Genomic DNA, 24,190 nt, shown 5'->3' with positions numbered 1-24,190 from the left:
GCAAAGGATAAACGCCCTGTGTTATAAACAGTGACATGTTAGACTAGTCTTGTATATTTAGTTCACCCCAAAATGGGCCAATAGTATTTGTACACTGTCATTTATCTTCTACTGCTTAACTTCACGGAGTAAGGATCATTATAAAATTAATATTAGCCACAGAAGAGGTGCAGATTTTGCAATCAATACTGGCCCAAAGACTATAGGAAGAGACCACTACATAATTATGAATTTTGTGTAAACTATTCCTTATTCCTTAGTCCATCCACACATGAAAATTGGACAACTATACTCTAACCTTGCAGGTAGTCTATGCCAGTCTTTACTGGGTATATTTGCATTTATTCACATGCGATTGCAGTGTTTCCCACAGGATTTTGTGAGACTATGGGGGGTGGACCTCCGATCCTCTAGGGGGGTTGGGGAGCATGCTCCCCCGTAAGAAACTTTTGTACATTTTAAAGTTAAATACTTCCATCTGGTGCAATTTGAGAGCAAAATAAAGAGGCTAGTGTTGTGCTCTTGTAAACAGTTTTGTGCTCTTAAAGCTGCAGTAGGCAACTTTGAAATAAATTGAATTGAGAAACAGCGCCCCCCAATTCTTTCCCATATACATGATGCTCTTGGGTTTAATTGACAGCTGTTCACAAACAGAGCCAAGGCCTGCCTCGCCAAAAGCGATTGGCTAAAATTAGCTGGATTGACACTACCCGACCCACATTTTTCTCTCAGAGCTAGAATCTGTGGTGCTAACTAATCTCTCACAGGACCTCATTTAACAAGACACCATGTTTATATAGAAAACAGTTTTTTCAATGAATAAATACTACCTACTGTAGCTTTAACAATTTCATCCTCTAACCATTCTAAAACGCAGTTAACAAACTAGTGATGTCAGTTTCAGCTTTTAATCTTTTAACATTACATCAGACTGCTAACGATAGCTATCCAGTGAAGGCATAAGCAGTGTAACGTTATGCCAATTAACCTAGTAACGCTAACTCTACATATATATTCACACAATTTAGTATATTGTAATTTTTGCTTTATAATTTTAATCACATTTTAGCTTTTTAAAAATGTATTCACATTTTATTAAGTTTTACGATGTAATGAAATTGCATTTTTACTAATGAGACAAGCTGTTGTCACTGTTTGAAATTTCATACATATTATTAACAAAACAATTCACAAGGTGGGAACCTAATAATGAAAATTAGGGGCTGACAATTAATTGTCTAACAAATAATTGCGATTATGATGATTAATTGCCTGTTTTAAGTGTTTCACGAATATGACGATTAATTTCCATACAAACTCACAAAATATTTCTGCCTTAAATTCTTCACTTTTACACATTATTTTAAGGCTCTCTGATAACTCAAAAGCCCTTATTTCTCATGAAGGAAGATTTTGAGATTGTGTTTCTTGCATTTGATCATCTCCACAGAAATAGAGCAGGACATCTCCTCTGTCTCACTGCTGGACTGCGTGAATAAACCCCATTTGCATTACATGGCTGTTAAAAGTCAATTAAAGAGTCCTTTGCGTTCACAAAATTAATACTTTTATCCCATATTTATTTTTCACTGGAGTTTGGCAAAAGTCTCTGTAGACGGCATGCATATCAGAACGCTTAAGAAGTGATTAATCTTCACAACTGAATGTCACATGTGCTTTTTCCTGTGCTCATCAGACAGCATGCAGGGAAAGACGAGGCTGAATCCAGCTTCAACTGTTTGTATTCAGTAAAAGGGACTCGGTGTTCGAAACTACACAACTCTATCACTGGCGAGTGAAGTGTTAATTTCATTATTGAAAGTTTAATAATTTTATTATGCCTCACTTTACTTGTAGCCAGTGGATAATAACAGAAGTTTTTTGGTCGCACAGTGAGTAATTTACTCACATATGTGAGTGATTTATTCGCAATGTATAGGGCTGAGTTACGTTACTTGCCTCAAAGATTTGTCATCGTCCTCAACCAAAGAACGGACAGAATACACCAGTGCATATATCTGCCAGTGTGTGAGTGCGTGAGTTTACAGCAACAGGTGAGGAACTGACTGGCAGGCGAGAGAGAGCGCAAAACACAGCCTTTTATTTGATGTTATTATGAGAAGTGCAAAAATATTTTATAAGAGAAGTGTAAAAATATTTTCGGTTCATTATGAGACTGTGGCGGGGCAAATTAGAGTAGTTAATTAATAGGAAACACTGCGATTGGATTACCTAATCATGTGTTGGACTGTCATGTTTTCCACTAATGCAGGAAACTGAATGATGCGCATCAGAGGGGATTAAGAATTGGGTATATGCAATGCAGACTTATAAAGCTGCGTATACGAGCTGCCTTGTGTGTCTGGGTCACGATCACACCAAGGCAGCGTTTGTGGATGGTTCTTGTTCTCACTGCGAGAACTTGACCATGGCAACGTTGCGGTCGTAGCTTTCCTTTCTGAAAGGAAACACCACTCCAGCCAGCCCCTGCATTATGCCTTCCTCCAACGGGATGGAGGCTAGCCATGGAGGCAATTTGGGGAATTCAGTGGGCACGGCTTCGCAGGGTAAAACCCCACGAATCACCCGCCCCTCAGCACGCTTGTTTGCTTCCGTCCGGGGCCGACATGAGACCGGCTCGCCCCACGGCCAGGCTGATGTCTCCATCGGACCCCCCGGGCTGGATGATGACATTGCCACAGCATCGGAGAGCGTCGCGGCGTCTGACACGGATGACTCGACTGGGCTGCCACCTTCATGTCGGCCCGCACAGTTTGAGGCAGACACGCAGATGGGCTACATGCTTGAGTCTTTGAGTCTTTTCTCAGCACAGGCACCCCGGAACGCGACTCTGCCTCCTGACGCAACACTACCTGCTCCCCACCTCTGTGAAGCCCCACCAGGTACGTCAAATGTGATCGTCTCCTTAGTGCCCCTCGCACAGTACTTGGAACTGTGGCTTTCGCTTTCCAACCCGTCGTGCTGGCTGGCCAGGACCGTCCGACTCAGCTACGCAATTCAGTTTGCCAGGCGCCCGCCCCGCTTCATTTTGGTGCATGGCGAGAACAGCAACATCCAGGGCGGAAATCACAACCCTGTTACACAAGGGCGCGATAGAGCCTGTCCCTCCAGCCGAGATGAAGAAGGGTTTCAACAGCCCTTACTTCATCATACCTAAGAAAGGCGGTGGGTTGCGGCCAATCTTAGACCTCAGAGTTCTCAACCGGGCCTTACACAGACTCCCATTCAAGATGCTTGCGCAAAGACATATCCTAACATGCGTTCGGTCAAGATTGGTTCGCAGCGGTAGACCTGAAGGACACTTACTTCCACGTCTCGATCTTGTCCCGACCCAGACCCTTCCTATGGTTCACGTTCGAGGGCCAGGCATACCAGTACAAGGTCCTCCCCTTCGGCTTGTCCCTGTCCCCTCGCCTCTTCACGAAGGTCGCAGAGGCAGCCCTTGCCCCACTAAGGGAAGCAGGCATCCGCATACTCAATTACCTCGACTACTGACTGATTCTAGCTCACTCTTGAGAGTCACTGTGTGCCCACAGGGACAAGGTGCTCAGGCACCTCACCCAGTTAGGGCTTCGGGTCAATTGGGAAAAGAGCAAGCTCGCCTCGGTTCAGAGCATCTCTTTTCTCGGCATGGAGTTAGACTCCATCTCAATGACAGCGTGTCTCACAAACAAACACGTGCAGTCAGTGCTGAAGTGCCTTGCCCTATTCAAACCAGGCACCGCGGTCCCTCAAAAACAGTTCCAGAGTCTCATTTGGCATATGGCGTCCTCGGCGGCAGTCGCTCAGCTCAGGTTGATGCATATGAGACAGATTCAGCACTGGCTTCAGACTTGAGTCAGGAGATGGGCATGGCGCCACGGCACATACCGTGTTTATTTCACCCCTCTCTGCTGTCAACTACGCAACCCCTAGACAGACCTCTGTTTTTTGCGGACGGGATTCCCCCTGCAGCAGGTATCCAGACACACCATGGTCACCACAGATGCCTCCAAACTGGGTTGGGGCTCTGTGTGCAATGGACACGCAGCCGCAGTTCCTGGAAAAGGCAACACCCGTCTGTGTTGGCACATCAACTGCCTGGAGTTGCTGGCTGTAGTCCTTGCCTTCCGCAGGTTTCTCCCACTGATTCAGGGCAAGCACGTCTTGATCTGTTCAGACAGCACCACAGCAGTAGCATACATAAATCGCCAAGGCGCCGTGCGCTCTCGTCAAATGTCACAAAAACTCGCCTGCCATCTCCTGCTCTGGAGCCGCTGCACGCCACACACATATACTGGGGAGCCTCAACATGACAGCAGATGTGCTGTCACAACAGGCCACGCTCAGCGGAGAGTGGAGGCTCCACCACCAGATGGTCCAGCTGATTTGGGACCGATTCGGCAAAGCACAAACAGACCTGTTCACTTCCCAGGAAAACTCCCACTGCCTGCTCTGGTAATCCTTTTTGGAAACTCCCCTCGGGACAGACGTGCTGGCACACAACTGGCCCCGGGGCTGCATAAAGGCCGCACGCGGTGCTCTAGATGATTCCGAGCAGCTCTTTGTTTGCTGTGGCAGACAGCGGAAAGGGACGCTGTCCCCAACAGAGGTTTGTCCACGAGGTCATCAATGCCCTTGCACTGGCCTTCTAGACCCAGGCCGTGCCCGCCACTTGCGGGTTCGAGCATGCTCTATGAGGAGTGTGGTATTCTCGTGGGCACCAGCCAATGGCACTTCTCTAGCAGACATGGTCAGAGTAGCGGGCTGGGCAACACCGAATACCTTTGTGAGATCAATAACCTCCGAGGGTTGAGTTGGCCCTGGCCCGTGTTTCTTCAGGTCCGAGCACGTAGAAATCGGTTACACAGGACAGCTGACCGGGTGTACAGCTTGCGCATAGCGCCTTTCCCCTCTTCTGAGGCAAACCTGTGCGCTTTTACCCCCAGGTGAATCCACAAAAGCTCTTATTCCCTGGATGTTTTTCCTCCATAGTCCTCTGGCTCGCAAATTCGGCAGAGGAATTCCCGACCAGACCCAATATGGGTACGAATTACTCTGAACTGGAATAAGTGCACCACAAATATCGGTCATCACGATTACCCCGTGTTTTATTTTCCACAGTACGGTGCCCCTGCCGGTGGACCCACATCTCCCATGGGCAGCTCCCCCTGTCCCCGGTCACTGTGTTTGTAGAGCTCCTCCCTCACCAGGTAGGCCCTACCACCGCGCCACTTCCATGTGTGGCTCATAAGCCCAAGTGACGTATTTGCCACATGTGACCTCCCCATCCTGGGCAGGATGTGGTCTCTGCAGGGTCTTTTCCCCCCTGAAAGAATAGGAGTCGAAAAAGAACACCTTCCCCGATGCGTGTTATAGCGTAAGATGGCCCCAACCAATTCTAAAAGCCCTATGGTAAACATAGAGAGAGAAAAGGCTGTGTGGCCTGCTCCCATTTAGGGAACCTAAAAAGTGTATGACATTTTTCTTTGGGGCGTTGGGGAAGGTTACATGCAGCCTGGAGCAGGCTGCTCCTTTGGCACGCAACAGCTTGCTTGCACCCGCATCAGCAGTTCACGTAACAAAGTTCAGTGGCATTATTGGTTAGGGACCCCTAGTGTCATTTCAGACACAACGTCGAGTGAGTGACAGAAGGGGAATGTCTAGGTTACTGACGTAATCCCCGTTCCCTGATGGAGGGAACGAGACGTTGTGTCCATCTTGCCACAACACTGTACCAACCACTGTAACGGCCGAACCTTATTCTCGGCTCCTCAGTGCAAAACCTGACTAAACAGATACATGATTCCCTCCTTTTACACCCGTATGTCCGGGGGAGGGACATGCAAATTCTGTTCGCCAATTCTCATTGGCCTTTTCTCAAAGCTCAGAGGCAACTGAGACTCTCAAAAGAGACCCCTAGTGTCACTTCATCGACATAACGTCTCGTTCTCTCATCAGGGAACGGGGGTACGACAGTAACCTAGACATTTTTTACACGTTGAACCCCATTGAGTTTTAACATATTTTGCAGGAGGCTATATTTTCTATTTCTTCTGAAATAAATAATAATAACCACATTGTGAGTCAGTCCTGGGAGATGGGTGTCTCTTCCTCTGCTTAGTCATGTGGAGGGACTTGAATTGAGGTTGGTTAACCATAATCAAAACAAAATGTTCCTGTGTAATTGTCTATTTAAAGATGACCTGCTAAATCTAGATATTCTACTTTTCCCCAAAATTTAGCTTTTATAGATACATTTACATTTATATTTACATTTATGCATTTGGCAGACGCTTTTATCCAAAGCGACTTACAGTGCACTTATTACATGGACAATCCCCCTGAGCAACCTGGAGTTAAGTGCCTTGCTCAAGGACACAATGGTGTTGGCTGTGGGGATCGAACCGACAACCTTCTGCAACAGTTTAGTGCTTTAGCCCACTACGCCACTACCACTCCAATAGCTTATTTGTATTTCATAATTTTATTTTATTTGTGTTTCTTAACAAACTAATTGGGTTATCCAAGCAGCAAGGGTTAAGTTGGGCCCTCTGGTAATGTCTGATGAAGGTGTATTGCATTGTAATTTTTTTTATGTCATTATTTGTTTCCTTAATGTTAGTGGTACAATTTTGTTGATATAGACCAGGTATCAGTGTAGTGTGATATTTGATCTCATATGGGTGACCTGAACTGATCTCACCCGATTCACAATATCAATCCAAGGTCCTCCCCTTCGGCTTGTCCCTGTCCCCTCGCGTCTTCACGAAGGTCGCAGAGGCAGCCCTTGACCCACTAAGGGAAGCGGGCATCCGCATACTCAATTACCTTGACTACTGACTGATTCTAGCTCACTGTGTGCCCACAGGGACAAGGTGCTCAGGCACCTCAGCCGGTTAGGACTTCGGGCAGTAAGCAGTAAGCTGGGGTGTAAGCAGCACTTAAGTGCTTTCCAGCAGGGTCTAAAAACTGAGCAGTTTAAAAAAATAAAACTAATTATTTTTTTTATCAAACATAGCTAAAAATTTAAATTAAGTTGTTTTCAATTATTCTGGAGTGAAATTTTTATTTTAAATTGCTGGTAACCGTTATAACTGGTTAATTTCATCCTGAAAATGTACAAACATAATTGAGTACATTTCTCTGTTGTTTCCAGGTATTCATTGAATTATTATTACATATGTGATGCATTAACACAGAAGAAAAATTATGACTGAGAAGCTTTGTAATTGAAATTATACTTGGATAAACTATTTGCTGGTTATGATTTCTATGCTGATAAATCCACCACACATGGAAAATAAATATTGCGCAAAATTCTGTCATTTATTAATAATAATAATAATAATAATAATAATAAACGTTATTAACCGTTCTTCTGTTTCATTCTAACCGGTTACCATTTGGAAATAAGGTTGCGGAATGGGACAGACACAATAAAAATACAGTATCTGCCTATAACGTGCCGAAATTTAAAACATTTTAAATACGCAGTTTAAACAAACTTTTGCCATCATACGGCTGCAAGTAGGCTTCCCGTTATTCTCAGTGCCTGGACTGATTTTATTTGCTCAAAAGTCCCTTTACGCGTTGTTACTAGTTTACGATCAAGCAGCGCTGTGTGGGATTTTAAGTCTTTTAACCGCGAGTTTCTCGTTGCAAAGCGCAACTGACTAAGACATGGAAAGCTTCAACCCCCATGATGCAGTGCGCAGGAGGCACGTGAACGCCATACGATTCTCGCAGTGTTTCCTGAATACCGCTGCAAGATGCTCTAGTCTAGAAAACATTACACCGTTTATCTACTTTTCATAACTAATTAGTTTGTGGTGTATCAGAATGGAAATGCACCACATTATTTTGATTTCTTTCTTCATCATGGGGACAATGGCGGGGAAGTACTCAAAAGAAATGAATGAACAAAAGGCATCTGATAAAGGGAACAATCTGGTGGAATTTAGGATTGCCAAACTTAATCAGGTTTGGGAAAAGGCAATAAGGGTAAGTAAAATGGCAAATTATTTAACAGTTAATATTTCACAAGTCAAATTTTTTAAAAAATATTGGTCAGTTTCAATGGGGTAATATTAGCCAGTGTTTTTGGATGTAGCTGCTGCAGACTACATTTTTTCTGGTTGTCCTTATCACTGTGTTTACGTCTTATGTGTATTACGACTGCTTTTGGCTTTATTTGTGACTGTCTATTATGTATTCCTTCTTATTTAGATGCAGCTTGCTCCGGTGCGACTGTCAGAACTACACAGTGACCTGAAGATCCAGGAGAAAGATGAACTTCAGTGGAAAAAGCTGAAAGCAGAAGGCTTGGACGAGGATGGAGAGAGAGAAGCCAAGCTGAGACGCAATTTTAGTAGTAGGATTATACTGTTTTCTTTTGGTTGGGACACATGAACATGGTTTCTACCGTATGGCATTAAACTGTATTTAATGGAAAGGCATGAATGAGCAAGTATGCTGACTATTGCAACAGGGTTATCTTTAAAGCTGACAAGCGAAAAGCTGAAAAGTAATATGACAACCTCATCTATAATGGGAAAATTGTATCATCTTTATGATGTGAAGCTTAATGGTAACTAAAAATCACTTTTATGCATGCAGTACAAATAGAGAACTTCATGTGCTTGCTTGCGCAGTTATTCTGGCAAAGTATGGAATGGATGGGAAAAAAGACACTCGGACATTGGACAACAACAGATTGAAAGATCGTGATGTTAAAGAGGGAGATACATTTGATGACCCTAGATTGAACAAGCTGTGGAACAAGGTGAGCTACATTTGTCCAGAGTTATCGATGTGAGCAACTACTGGAGTTTTAATGTTTCACGTTAAAGTTGTTGAATGTTTGTTAATCATTACAAGTGTTTACAAGTACAACACTTTCGTTGAGCTAACTTAGCTTAAATATTCTCCATGACTTTTGATCATCAGGCCAAAACATCTGGAAAGTTTTCTGAAGAGGAACTTCAAAGCCTGCAGAGGGAATTCCTGCACCACAAAGACAAGATCAATGAGTACAACATTGTCATGGATACTGTCAGCCGGACCGAAGGTAAAAGTTTAATGGTTCCAAGACAATAGGGTGCAACAATAGTGTTCCAGAAGTAACAATTCCATTAATTTTCTCTATAGAGAAATGTATTGCTTTTTTTTTTTTTAGCAATAACATACATCTCTGACAAAAATTAAGAGACCACTGCAAAATTATCAGTTTCTCAGGATTTACTATTTACAGGTAGGTGTTTTTAAATAAAACATTTAACGTTTTATTTTATAAAGTACTGACAATATTTCTTCCAAATTTCAAATAAAAATATTGTCATTTAGAGCATTTATTTGCAGAAAAAGACAACTGGTCAGAAGTACCTCAGATTATCACCGATCCTCCACCAAATTTCACAATGGGTGTGAGACCAAAGGCCTCTCCTGGTCTCCATCTAACCAGTAGATGACTAGGTGGAGAATCAGTGATGAATGGGTGTGCTTCAGCCAGGCTGGAATTGGGCAGATTCATCTTTGTGAAGAACGCATACTTGCCGGCAAACTTGCTTCCTTCTGCTCTGACAATGTTCCCCAACTCTGAGGATAGGTTTTTCCAGCTGGCAAATGCTCCATGCCACAAAGCCATGTTAATCAAGGTGTGGATGGAGGACAACTGGATCAAGACCATGTCATGGCCAGCCCAATCTCCAGACCTGAACCCCATTAAAAATCTCTGGAATGTGATCAAGAGGAAGTTTGATGGCCACAAACCATCAATCAAAGCCGAGCTGCTTGAATTTTTGAGCCAGGAGTGGCATAAAGTTACTCATCAGCAATGTGAAAGACTGGTAGAGAGCATGCCAAGACGCATGGAAGCTGTGATTGAAAATCTGGGTTATTCCACCAAATATTGATTTCTGAACTCTTAATGAAGTTAAAACATTAGTCTTGTGTTATTTAAAAATGACAACATTCCTCCCAAATTCCAAATAAAAATATTGTCATTTTCTGCAAATAAATGCTCTAAATGACAATATTTTCATTTGGAATTTGGGAGAAATGTTGACAGTACTTTATATAAAACTATAAACTATAGAAAAAAAATATCATTTTACTCAAACAAATGCCTAGTAAATCCAGAGAAACTGATAATTTTTCAGTGGTCTCTTAATTTCTTCCTAAACTGCCTAATAAACCTTTCAAGTCACAGACCATGAGCTCCAAGATTGTTTATCAAGTCAACGTGATTTCAACTTTTCAAAAAGCAAGGTGTGTCCCAAACCGCACACTTTTACTTTACATTAATTGTAGTGTAAGTAGTGCGGGTAGTATTTTAACACTAAAAATTAAACAAAAAGAAGTGTACTATAAGTACTTGGATGATGCACTTCTTCAACCGTCAAAACAGAGTGTGGAATGTTGGATACTACATGCACTCGGCACTCGCGGCTCGCCGTACATAGCTGAAGGGGTGGAGTTACCTGGATGTATTGCTGGTCTGACAAAGCAATTGTAAATTATGGAGAATATAGCAACTAGCACCTTATAAACCCACGCTCAGGGCTGGACTGGGAAGAGAATTCGGCCCGGGATTTTACATAGCAACTGGCCCAAACGTTGTTGAACGGGGGTGGGGGTTGTTCGTTGTCCTTTTCTGCATATCGACTCATTTTTGCTTATCGCAGCTCAGTACTCCCGATGGCCAGTCCACCCCTGATCGGCCCCAAAGTGCGTCGGCCCAAAGGGAAAATGCCCGGTGTGCCAGATTACCAGCCCTGCCTACGCTATATGAATATTTACATTGTTTGTGATACAAGTGTTGAACTGAGGATGGCTAAAGCGCTAAAGCTAGCAGCAACACATAGCATGCATTTGAAACGTCACTTCCGTCAGCTGTTAAACTGCGAACGCTTCCATTTGAAAAATCTGTTGAGTTCCATTTGGGATGATACTACACTTAAAATTCATACACTAAATGGCTGAGTGGATAGTGGATAGTGTATAGTGCGTCATTTGGGACAAAGCTGCAGTGTTTAATTGTGGAATTCCTGCTGAAGAACTACACACCCAAAATCCTGAAGTGTTATCCACCAATCAGAGAAGCTGCTGTTGCCTGGGAAAAGAGCTCATCAGTGCTTGTGATGTAGAAGATAGGTGTCAATTGATTGGCCCCACCTCCACAACATATATAATTGTGGCAGTGAATTCAGAAAGAGAGAGCTGATACAGGACGCCAACACTGGAAGTTGCACTGTATTTACTGTAGTTTGCTTTTATCCAGCGAAAATATGAGGATGTTGAGTTACGGACCCCGACATTATTGTGATCCTGGTTGTGGACAATCTGCATCTCTGCAGAGCCTTTTGAAAGATCCTAACGTTAGAAGCGTGTGACTTATCCAAAAAAATGGTCAATTTGGAAATATAATATTTTTTGGAAAACATTTTTATGGACACTTTTGAGAACCACGTTTCAGGCTTTGCAAAGAAACTTGTATTGAAAGATGTAGCTGTGCCAGCTATATTTGACACAACTGTAATGCCAGTGAGTAACGAATGTAACTCTAATGTGTAATTTGCCTGAGATTAAATTATTTATAATGTTAGAAGAACGCGGAGCATGACAAAAGACAGTGGTAAATGATATGCTAGTGAGGCTTATCTGTCTTGTGTATGCAAGGACGTCCTGTATTTTGATGAACGTGTCTGAACGCCCTTTGTCCTGTGACTTAAGCAGCTATTCCATGGAGGGAGACCCTCTCCCCAAATCCAGCAGGAAATCAGTTTCATGAGGGAATCCCCACCTGGCGAAAATTTTGTATTTGTCAACATGGGAAACATTCTAAGGGGGAGAGAGACAGACAGGGGAAACCTGTGAGCCCAACATCTCTTATAACTCACTGTACTGCTGAATACAGATTTACTGAACATTCACTGCTTGTGTTAGTCTGGACTATTTACACTGTTGTCAGCTTTCTATTGCATTATTTTATCACCAAATCTTGCATGCATGATAATATACGTATCGGGAAGCAGCAGTGTGCCGACTTTGTTCAGTTTTCAGTTATTCCATTGAACAAATGTTGTAATTTGATTGTGTGCTTCACATATTCCGGCCCATAGTGTATAGTTATCAATGTCTGTCTGGAGTGAGTGCTTTTAGTGGATTTTGTAAACCGCTTGCATGTTTTCATTCTTTCATTTATGGTTACCCTCCGTGTTTACTCTGTAAAGATGTTAGCCTATCAGAACTCTTTAAAGCTGTACTACAGGAAAAACAGAGCATTTCAGACAGAGGGCTAAATACAGGGAAGAGAAAGGTCATGCATGCAATACTGCATTATGACTGTCCTTGTGCAAGAACACTTTATAACACAAGTGGACCACAGGGAAAAAAGTAAAATAAAAATTCATGACATGACCTCTTTAATAAAAATGTAATTTTCAAATACACTTTTGCTTAAAAAAGGAAAATAAAAAAATATTGTGATTCATCTCAGAGATGGTTTGTTTGCTAAAAACTCTTTATTGAAATTGTCAGTGAAATCTTAGAATAAAAACTGCATTAACAAGGCAGCTGGGAAAAAAAATGCTAATAACATCAGGAACAAAACTGTTACTCAAGGTAAGTGGTAAGAAAATCCCAAATATTGTCTAAAATGGCAGGATCCCTATTTCTGATTGGTATCTTTTTTCAATATGTGACAAAGTTTACATGCAAGCTCTTTGCATATTGCTTAAAGGTTGGCCTTTTATAAATCTTTTTTCAGTAATAAAGCAAGGGACTGTAAATCTAAATCTTAACCTCATCTTCATTGCCTTGAAATTTCAGAACCAGATGAACTAATCACTTTGTTGCACTGTCCTTTTTCTCAGAGATCCATAAGAACATAATCAGTCCACTGGAGGGTGAAGGGAAGGAACATGTTCTCCATCAGAAACATTCAGATCTGAAGCAGAGAATGAGAGACCTTAACCAGGCCTTTGAACGGCTCCGCAAGATCACCCATGAAGGTTACAGTGCTGACAGTGGTGCGTCCCGTTGCTAAGAGTGAACCTACATTTTATAATTTAATTACCTTATGATTTTCTGATATATGTTTATTAGGATGGAAGATGGAAGAGCTTATCTGTCTCGTTCATTTATTTTCCTATGGCAGAATTTAAGGAGCCACGAGTCATAGAGCTTTGGGAGATGTCAAAAAGATCTAATCTTACTGAGGACGAACTTATCTCTCTTAAAGTAAGCTTGGCCTATATTTAATGTGTATGCAAAAACAAACACAGTACTTCACATTATGTGATCTACACCAGAGAAAAGTCTGGAATTTATTGTTTCTTTATGATCTTAAAAACCCTTTGATCTAAAGGCTTAGAAAAAATATTTTGATGTTTTTTCTTTTATGTATGTGTTGGACAAGATAGTAAAGGAAATTGTATTTGAATAGTTCATTCTCAATACGTTTGCACGACTTTAGCTGGTTGACCTGCAGTCTCAGATCTTTAATCTTTCATTTAGGAGGAACTTAGACACTTTGAAACAAAGGTGGAAAAGCACCAGCACTATCAGGAGCAGCTGGAACTGTCACATCAGAAACTGAAACATGTGGAAGCCCTGGGAGATGAAGAACACATAATGAGAAATAAAGAAAAATACAACACTCTTGCTGAAAAAGCACGAGAAATGGGATACAAGGTAGAGGCGCTAACTGGGTTTTAGAATATCAGTAGTCACATTTCTTGGTGATTTAGCATTTGCAGGATTTTTCTATTTTCATCTCAACTGTTCCGTATTTCTTTTGAGCAAATAATAAATGTTTATTCCTATCATTTTTATAAATAGTTATGAGAAACCTACATGTCATGCAGTATCTGTTTTGTTTAAAATCTTTACTAATAGTATGACACACTGTTCTTTTTTTTAGATGAAGAAACACTTGCAGGACTTGACGAATAAGATTTCCCGAAATGGATTGAGACACAATGAACTCTGAATACCATTTTCTTTCCACCTTGACAGCACTACTACAAGTTATAAATATTCAGATGCCACATATGCAATTTTCCCTCTAAAATGTTTTCCATCATTTTTTATTTATTGGTAATGAAAACTAGAGCATAATCGTACATACATTTTTTTTTTTACAATTTCAATTAGGAAGTTGGGCTATTTGGTAGTTCTTGATACTGATTTTCTTTTTTTTCTCTTTTTTTAAAATTAGTGATCGATTCTGCTCTTGCTGCTCATTTTCCATTTCAAGTTGGTAAATTATTACAAGCTGATGTTAGATGTACAGTATTATTGCTCAAATCATTAGCATTGTGTTAATTGTGGCCAAATTTATGTTGCTGAATATTTGTGCGGTATATTTAATAATCTTGCTAAACCTACCAAACACACACTGAAGCATGTGGAGCATCCTGCGGACATATAGGTGCAAAATAATTTAACATTTCAGCATTCCATTGTGTCTCAACAACACCACAGCATAAGGTACGAGTTTTAACTTAAAGCTTTCATTGCAGTAATTTGCTTTCAAGCACTGCATTCTTTTTAGGGTGCTAATTCAGAATAATACCCCTTCATGAAAGATGGGGATTCGACTGCACAGATTCAACTTAATAGAAATGTAACCTTTTTAAACAGCTCAACTTTTCACATCTGGACAAGAAAAAAAAAGATGTGCTTCAGTGGACAAATCTAAAAGGGCTGGACAAGAAAGGAGACACAACTTTAATGGTCAGACTTGGCATGGCGGACCTTGAGTCGGCTATTATACTGTATGAATCACTAAGTAGCATTAGGTATCTCCTTGGAATCTACCTGGTGATCTATAAGAACAGTAGTTGGAACTGAATCGACATACTGTTAATTTTTTTTTCCTCAAATTTCCAACATTAAAGCATTTTGAGATTTGCACAAAAATTATAATATAATTTGCAAACCAGTTGTTTAGTCGAGAGTACTGTTGTTACTTCTAACAGTCGTTTGTGGTTTAAAACACTTACAATGGCTTCATAAGTTTTCATATTCATACAAATCCAACATGCTAATGAATAATCAGGAATTAATGTTTGTGCTTCTGTTATCTTACATTTATGTAGTTGATCGTGGTATTGAAACATTTCATAGACAACCATGGTTAATGACGTTGATCACTTTGTTACTGCTGTAATATTTAATATAGAAATGTCAGAAAATAATATTTGATGAAATACAGCTTCTTTAGAAATATGTAAATGTACAGAGCAAAATTGGTCACTAATAGGATTATATATTTACAGTTGTCAACAATCAAAAAGTTGTGTCTGGAACCTGTTTTCAGATTTAAAACATTCTAATTCCATGCGAAAATTGAACATGGTAAACAAAACATTCATCCACAAAGTTACACAACAAAATACAATGCAAAAATAAATGTAGCAATTAGTCATTAATGCATTACTTTGTAAGATAACCGTATAGTTGTTCATCTGTGATGTCAATTTGTAGGCAAACACAAGTTTAATTCACCATGGGGTCCCTCAGGATTTTCCTATTGGTTTTAATAATGGGGTTTTTCAACTTGTGAGTAAAATAAGGTCTGTTGTAAACATTTACTTAAAAATATGTTGATGTTTTGATAAATTACAAACTTTCATACCTCTTACGTGAATTTTGAATCAGCTGTTTAAAAATTCACATTTGAGGTATGAAATGTGTCATTTATGTTGTAGAACAAAAACATCCATGTATCGTTAAGTAATGTTTTCCACAGACCTTATTTTACTCACAAGTTCAAAAAACAAAAATGTATAAAAAACTAATAGGAAAATCCTGAGGGAACAAATTCTCCTCTGGGTTTTTTGGACTACTACCAGAACAGTTCTATATACTGTACATACACTGGGATTTAAAAGTCTGTGACCACGTTAAAAAAGCTAGGATTTTTTTGGTTTGTAAAATAAAATATTTATTCTGCACTTTTTCTAGATCGCCAATGAATTTTAGCAAATTTGTAACTGTTAACTTCTTTGCAAAAACGGACAGATTACTTGGTTTTGGAACATTCTTATATCATGCTGAAAATAACATGGATCATCATGTTCTGCACAAACTTGTGGAATTCATATCAGCCTTAATATAGCTGTAATGAACATTTTGTATAACTTTAGAAGAGAAAACAGAAGTACTAGTGGTCTCAGACTTTTAGAACCCCACTGTATGCATATTTGTATTGCCATGAGTGCGTTCAGGTGAGCGTTCCTTTTCTCTTCTGCTCTAGTTCCTGTAGTCTCTCCTCACGACCCTGTGCATGCTGGGCTCCGACTTGCTGCGCCGTCTCTGTAGCACTGATATCAATGTGGGCGTATTTAGTGCTGGAGCCGGACGCTGATCACATATACAAAATGAAAACGATGGATTTTATTGTATTTTCTTTTTTTAAATGTGCAGGCAAGTAATCAGCTTAATATTTTAGAATAATCTCGACACAGCTGGGATAGTATATAAAAAAGCCAAAACTACAGATAATATTGGTGATTATTTAGAAATGAAGATATTTTTGGAACCATGATGTAGCGGTTAATACATGTTCCATATTTGCTGGTGGCGCTTGTGTACTACTTATTACATACACCTCTTCACTATAAAACTGGAATAATAAAAAAGTTTGGACTACAAAGTGCTCAACTGAGAAACCTCTCTGGAGAAACCTGATGTTAAGTGTCTTGTACAAGGGCACAATGGTAATTACTCATGGACTAACCCATGCAGGATCTGACCCTTCAGCCTTACGGTTATCAGCTCAGACCTTTATCCATGCCACTTGAATGGCTCATTTTGTACCACATCCAGTGTATGGATACACATTAGATGTCATCTAATCTGAGTATAAATGTGACAAGAACACAATGTACCTCTGACAGTGTGGCTTGACTCCTGACGGTCCTGCAGATCCAACTCCATGTAATGCAGCTGTTGTTTAGACATAGGACTGATAGGTATATTCACATAGTTAACAGAATCAATTTGATGTTTGTCAATAACGGTCAGTCCAGTCTTTCCAGGGCAGGCGAGCATGCTTCCTGTAAGGCAGCAACCCAGATATGATTCATACACAGTAACCAATGAAAATGAATAAATGAAATGCCATGATTAGATGGTAATAAAAGTAGGGGCATCTCAATTACCATACTCTCCAGATCTGAACTGTGGCCACCTGGATGTATCAGTCAAGAATGCCATTTGCTCATAATTGTCTTTTGGATCTGCGGAGCATGACAAAACACCAAGCATAAATCACAAGAAAGACATTCCTTATTTACAATCTGAGCACACTCTCTGTTTGAGCTTGATTTATGCTCCAAAATGTAAAATCGTTAACATATCAACTGAAAACAATCTCTGACTTAAGATGTTACACACAAATGGAAATATCCAGTGACAATGAAATATTTCTTTTTCTCCTCCTGTTTACTTTGTTAAGCTCTAACATGTCAATGCTAAGACTAGAAGTAAATCGTTTTTTGATCAATACAGACAAGGAGGTCTGCTTGAAAAACTTCAAAATACTCAGGGAAGAGGGAGTATTGAAACACCATCCATATATCATTATTTGACAAAATAAAGAGCAGTAATACATGTCTGCAGTAGCGGTTCTAGCTTGTATGGCCCCTGGGCGAAACATCCTTCAGTAAAGGGGGGGGGGGGGGCACCCTGAGTCGTCTGCCCATGTCATCCACCCATGTCGCCCATTTGTAAATTTTGCATGTCTGCAGAGGCCTATGCCATCATTATTGCTTAAAAATCAAATGGCTGTACAATGCTCACCGTCAGTCTCATGGAAAGGGTTCCGCTGCTCAGAAATGCTTCTTATCTCAACCCTGCTCCTCTCCTTCACCTACAAGAAACACACCAACTGATTCAGAAATCCCAAAGTAACAGCAGGTGTGTTTAAAGCTGTATTTCTTTTCTTTAAAATGACTGAGACAGACATTTCAGTTGCTATTACATCCTCTTAAAATGTCATTAATATAAAAACTTTTAACTGAACTAAAATATTGTAAAATCGTGGTGAAGAGTGGATCTTGAGCCTAAGTTGAGGACCAATACATTTTGAGTATTCTGCATATTGCCTTATCCATGGAGCAATTGCTGTGCTAACCACAGAATAGTGACCAAGTTGCAGTTAGTGGTGCTTCCCACCAGCATGTTAACCCAACAAACATTTCCTGTCACTAGCTAGCATATCACTAAAAAAAGTTTAATTTTAATTATTTTGACATTTTACATTTTGTTGTGTTTACTTGATTCAGTTAGGTTCCCTCTACCTGAAGCATTTTAGTTGACATTACATGGTCATTTTAATTTAAGAAAACTCATTTCAAACATGTGGAACCACTGTCCATGAATGTATCAAGTTATTACTTTCAGTGTATATAATAGGCCAATGTTGTGATATGGACCAAGGCAGCTACAAGGAGAATCACAGTGAGGAAGGAATGGCATTCCCAAAATATGTTTAATCCATCAGAGGTGCACAATGTGCAAATAAATAGTGTTTAAAAGCAAACTTAAAAACAAGGTTACATAAAAATAAATAAATAAACGTTAGAGTAAATTGCGATCAAGTAGCGCAAGCAGTCTTGTCCATGTGCTCCAAACATTTGCTGTCCATTTTGTCCCCCAATGGCAGGTGGGTTAAATAGAGAAATTGCCTGCCTTTTCTTTTTGGACCATCCCATTATCTTAAAAAATAAAATTAACCCTCACCTTCCCATTCCATCTAACATTGATAAATACATAAGAACAAGAGATATGTGAGAGCAAGTTTTTATTAGTTAAAAAAAAAAACTATAAATAGGACAGATTAAACATTTGCACAATAAATCCCAATAAATTAAATAAAATCCTTTGAACACATAACAATTCTGTGATGGAGACCAATTTGCTGACTTGTGTGATAATGCAACTACAAGTCAAATCAATTTATTTGTATAGCGCTTTTCACAACAAACATCGTTTCTAACAGCTTTATAGGAAATTATGCTATAACATAAAAAAACCTGCAATGTCTTAGAGTCATCATTGTGTGTCAGGTGAGAGGTTTGGAGTGGAAGTGGAATTTATCTACAGAGATAAAAACAAATGTTTAAAATTGAATATAAAAGGAAAAAATAAAATGCTAAAAGCTATTTGCAATTATTAAGTACAATACACCACAGATGAACAGAATATCATATTTGTGACATTGAACTACTTATTTTCGGCTATTGATGTTGTTATTTATACTTCAAAATTCTATTATATTTTGAAATGAGACTAGCAATTTGACTGCCTAAATTTTGTGGGCTATGCCCACCTCAAGTGTAGTTTGTTTCATGCTTGTGGCGGCAATAAACAACTTTTAAATTTAATGAATTACACTTCTTTCTTTTCAACTTCGACTGAAATTTTGCCACAAGTTACAACTATTCTACACATGTATTGAAAGTGTAAGCCACTGCTTTGAGAGTGAAGTGTTTTTCAGAATGAAATATTGATTGCACAGAATGGGGAAACGCTGAGTTTTTTCTTTGTTGTTTGGTAAAAGCAAGCTGTTTTCATGCGCTATTATTGCATTCTCAGATCAACCCAGAGCTAGTGGCGAGATGACAAACACATTTAAATTCACTCCGCAAAGCCGTTCTGCCCCCCCACTGATGCACCAGCGTGATGACGGAGCATGTTCCAGAGAAACAGACTGCTGGAACATTTGGCAGATATGTGCTGGAACGATGGATTCCATGATTAGAGGAGAGTATAACGAAAGACTGATGCTCAATCAACACAACCCTGATCTGTGTTGCAAATGCTTGATATATTGGTTGTTGTTTTTGAAAGTTTTTGGAACAGCACTAAAGTTCCAGTCAAAAATTGAGGCACCTCCACAATACACCTCTTCAGTTTGTAGTCCTAAAACCCGGAAGACAATTAGCATATGACAAGAATTAACAAGTTGCAGCAGTTCTGTGGCATTATACTAGCAACTTGTTTTTAAATAACATATAGTCACGCTTGATGTGGCATTTATGTTACAAGTTTCTTCAGATGAGATTTTTTAAGAGTAATGCAACAAAACCTACCTCTCTACACTAAACCTTAAACCTAACCGATAGTGTCATAAAAAGCAAATGTGACATGACAAACACAATTGCTGAAGCAATCAGATCATTTTATGGTTCTTCAATGACACTTCTGGCTCTAAATTAAGCATTCCCTCCCACTGGCAGTCCCATCCCCATCTGATATCTCTCTGTGCCTCTCACTAGAGGCCACACATGGTGAGGGATACTATTCACTTTAATGCAACAATAAAAACATACAGCTCTGAAAAATGAACACTTTGTATTGCCCCAAAAGGTCACTGTGTGACATTTTGATCTTCTAATGGTCACATTTCTTCTTGTCATCTGAATTTGAGTTCACCAGAAGTTCTTTGCATTAGTTTGCGTTTATGGTTTTCAGTGTTCGGATGCGTTTGAATTGAATTGAATGGACTGTGAAGTATAGTGTGACCGCACCTTTAGACCCTCTGAACATCATTTCTGAGAAATATTGGTGCTATTAGATTTGAAGAAAATAAATTGGTTTGTGATTAATCATTTGCACTGGGCTGCATTATCTGATGAGCAATTTTTTTATAAGAGTGTTTATTAAGATTTCCACTTACTGTAACATATGGAGGGTACCCGATTATTCATAATCATCAAGGATCAGGTCACAGAAAGACACAAAGAGAAATTAAAGCAACAAGAAAAAAATCTTGTTACCTTTCCTCCCCCACAGTCTGGACAGATGGTTAGCTGTGGTTGTGGCATAGTGGAGCCTTCAGGGGGCGCCGTTCCTTCCCCACACCAGTTAACACGCACTGGGACAGTTTGTTTGGTTTTGGCATCTGCTGGTATTTCCTCTTGTGTCAAAGCTCCACATTGAGGCCTCCGTTCCAGGCCTGCAGCATTAAAAGGCTGCTCCAGAATGGAGGTGTGGTGGTGTTGTAGACGACGAGGTATATCATAATGCTGCAGACCTGGATTAGGTACCTCATACTGGTTGGCCTGCATTTGGGCAGGCTCTATGAGAGGGCTCACACATGAACCATGCTCTGGTATGATGGGAATTATCCGTACTGGAGTGTTTATCAGGGAGTTTGAGTTTTGAGAATTGGGGTTTTGAGGGAGGCTTATCAACGACCCAAACTCTTCAGTCTCTCCAAGCCCAATATCCATGCTACCAGTGTAAGATGAGAAGCTTCCAGAATAGGAGGAGTGGCTCCCTGTGGCGATACCACTGTCAGTTGAGCCCTGGCGACCCGCCTCTTGAAGGCCTCTAGGTTGAGGTGGTTTGGATGGGGGCCGGAGTCCGCCCACCACTGCTCCATATAGACGTTCGTCACTAGATGTTCTGACAGAACAGGCTGTGCTCTTGGATCCCACAGCCCCTAACGATGTATGATGTAGACTCTACAGGGGTGGGATGTCTGACTGGCTCGGGCCATATTGCCAGGCGGCTGCCCAGGCTGTTGTCAGAGTGGCTGGTCTCAGAGGAGGAGCTGGAGATGCTCCTATCATCTCCTGCCAAAGAGGCTCCATAACTGAAGGTGGAGGCTGACCGTGACAGAGAGAGGGAAGAATGAACATATGATTGACATGTGAAATGTAAAATCTGGAATAAGGTCTGATGTTAAAGGGTTCATATAATGAGTACCGTAATTTCCGGACTATAAGCCGCAACTTTTTTCCCACGCTTTGAACCTCGCGGCTTATACAATGACGCGGCTAATATATGGATTTTTCCCGCTTTCAAATTTTATAAAAACATTCTATGACGTGCTCAGTTTTTTGGCGGCGTGAAGCTTTCATTAGACCAATGAAATTGCCGAACGGGTTAAGGTCAAAACAACTTTTTTTGTTTACTGTTTAGATTAAATCGAAGCGCTCAAACTTCCCATCATTCTGATTACGGTAGTAAATTTGTCACCCTCACCATGGCAAAGACATGGAGAAACGCATATGATGCTGCTTTCAAGTTGAAGGCGAGTGATCTGGCTGTTGGAAAAGGAAATAGAGCTGCTGCATGGGAGCTTGGTCTTAATGAGTCGATGATAAGACGCTGGAAACAGCAGCGTGAGGAATTGACTCAGTGCAAAAAGACAACTAAATCTGAGGCTATTCAACTCAGACACCGAAGGAGATGACTTCAGTGGTTTCAGTGCACAGGACGAGGAAGATAGTGACCAATGACTTTCTTGGTAGGCTACTGTTTACTGCAAATGTTTTATTACAAGCCGTGTGTGGCAGCGGGGGGCGTGGTCAAGCGCCCATCCGGGAGAGAAAAGCTGTAAGGGCGCTTACACCTGCGCTTAAATTATGTCTAACACCGGTGTCTAATTTCAAGCGCCCTGCTTCACGTGTCCTTCTTGGGAAAACTGTCACACGGGCACCAGTGTGACAGTTTTCAGCAGGGCACTTGACGTTCCAGGTAAGGCTTTTAATGGCCACAGCAATGTTTACAATCAATTTTATAAAGTTTCTCAATTCTTCTATGCGCCAACACTAGACTGACGTGTGTCACTCTCTCAGCTCTGTGGCTGCTGCCTTTTTATACCGCTCTCCCCATGCTTACTGAAATTAGACACCGGTGTTAGACATAATTTAGCTCAGGTGTAAGCGCCCTTACCGCTTTTCTCTCCCGGACGGGCGCTTGACCACGCCCCCGCTGCCACACCGTGTTTCGTTAAAGCCTATTTATTTTTGTTACAAGCCTGAGTAAAGTTCATTTGTTTCAATGTACCGGTAGGCACCTGCGGCTTATAGACAGGTGCGGCTTATTTATGTTCAAAATAATATTTTATTTAAAAATCAGTGGGTGCGGCTTATATTCAGGTGCGCTCAATAGTCCGGAAATTACGGTAATCAAATTTCATCTTGATCTTTTGAGATACCGAGTACCGATACTTTATTCATTTATTCTTGATACTCAAGAACAGCTTATTTAAATGTTATCATCAAAATGGTGTTTAAATAAATTAATTCATTAAAACTTTAATGAAATGAAAATATAACAGATAATTTTCAACATAATATTGTATTATTATTTTAGATTTTAAGTGCTTATATACAGAAACTCACAGCACAATCCAAAATACAACATTGGAGTTATATTTTGTCAAATAAAGTGCTGCATAACAAAGCATCACAGATGTTAGATACTGCTTAAGTATAATACAATTATTACTGATTTATTTTTATTAGTAGTAGTACAGTGAATATTACATAACTTTACAGTAGTGATATATTCCCGTCATACTTTTTTCCTATAAATTTACTTTTCATTTTAACAGAGCTTTTATTTTGAAGTGTTTCTGTGCTGTATTGACCAAGGAGCGCTGATGTTCGATGGCAGCTTCTCACTCTGGAAAAGTCGGTCGCTGCATGACTCAAAGTGATTATTAAACCATAATAGGCTGCTATTTAATTAAATAAGTATGCACTCTGCATGTGCCTCACGCTACAACTTGAATTTAAACTCTGTTTGCTGTCATCTACTACAAACAGAGTGTGATGCTCATGATGGTGTTTTCCCTGTATGAGCCTTGTAGGAGCCTTAAAATGTATGAGCATCTGGCGGCAGCACAACATTGACTCCACACATTCAAAAGCGCTCACTTTTGAATTATATGCAAACTATATATTTATCACATTAAATCGCAGCTTTTGCAGTAAAATAATCTCACTAGGACATAATGTGATTACATTTTTTGGGATAAATGTTTACATAATGACATTTGTACATCAAGATGGTATCGGATTTTGGTATCAGAGCATTTTTATGAGCACGAGTACCAGTACATGAGCACAGTTTCAGATCTGATACCAGTATTGGGACATCCCTAATTTAGAACTCAAATATTTCCTAATTTCAAGAGAATTCACATGTATTGAAACTAAGCTACAAACATGAGTCATATACTTCTGCAACTTTGTGGCATCACAAAGATAAATGCATCAACACAAGACATCCAAGTAAAGATTTGGTGTTTGTAAATTTGACCTGGGCCTTGTTTACCAAAAGCATAGTAAAAACATTTTTACTCACATGTGACACAGATCTGTTAATTAAATGACAGTGGGATTAGCCACAAGTACTTTGAATCTGACATTTTCAAATC

At 40.2% G+C, this 24,190-nt stretch overlaps 2 protein-coding genes across 2 annotated transcripts in view; one reads left to right on the top strand and one right to left on the bottom strand.

The window, feature by feature from the left end:
- The first annotated feature begins 7,771 nt into the window (after positions 1-7,771).
- LOC127651265 (alpha-2-macroglobulin receptor-associated protein-like) lies at positions 7,772-14,066 on the top strand. The gene is made up of 8 exons (XM_052137016.1): positions 7,772-8,004; positions 8,230-8,374; positions 8,655-8,785; positions 8,950-9,070; positions 12,876-13,031; positions 13,160-13,242; positions 13,519-13,695; positions 13,925-14,066. Exons 1-8 carry the CDS (start codon positions 7,843-7,845, stop codon positions 13,991-13,993), a joined length of 1,044 nt encoding a protein of 347 aa, XP_051992976.1. The 5' UTR covers positions 7,772-7,842; the 3' UTR covers positions 13,994-14,066.
- Positions 14,067-16,228: 2,162 nt separating this feature from the next.
- The window catches only part of LOC127651262 (protein Dok-7-like), a 48,015-nt gene continuing 40,053 nt past the window's right edge, over positions 16,229-24,190 (bottom strand). The window contains 6 exon segments of the mRNA XM_052137013.1: positions 16,229-16,371; positions 16,899-17,066; positions 17,172-17,249; positions 17,812-17,881; positions 20,793-21,452; positions 21,454-21,626. Coding sequence (XP_051992973.1) covers positions 16,232-16,371; positions 16,899-17,066; positions 17,172-17,249; positions 17,812-17,881; positions 20,793-21,452; positions 21,454-21,626 — 1,289 coding nt within the window. The 3' untranslated portion in view covers positions 16,229-16,231.

This window comes from Xyrauchen texanus, chromosome 11 (genome assembly GCF_025860055.1).
Source record: "Xyrauchen texanus isolate HMW12.3.18 chromosome 11, RBS_HiC_50CHRs, whole genome shotgun sequence".
Classification (NCBI taxonomy): Eukaryota; Metazoa; Chordata; class Actinopteri; order Cypriniformes; family Catostomidae; genus Xyrauchen; species Xyrauchen texanus.
Note: the sequence above shows the minus strand (reverse complement) of the source record. Positions and strands in the feature narration are given on the sequence as shown.

What these genes read in the sequence shown, in the direction of transcription:
- LOC127651265 (XM_052137016.1), top strand. Translation starts at nt 7,843, where the DNA reads ATGGAAATGCACCACATTATTTTGATTTCTTTCTTCATCATGGGGACA. An exon ending in GCTGAGACGCAATTTTAGTA is followed by an intron (nt 8,375 to 8,654) that starts GTAGGATTATAC and finishes TTGCTTGCGCAG; the next exon opens with TTATTCTGGCAAAGTATGGA. An exon ending in CACGAGAAATGGGATACAAG is followed by an intron (nt 13,696 to 13,924) that starts GTAGAGGCGCTA and finishes TCTTTTTTTTAG; the next exon opens with ATGAAGAAACACTTGCAGGA.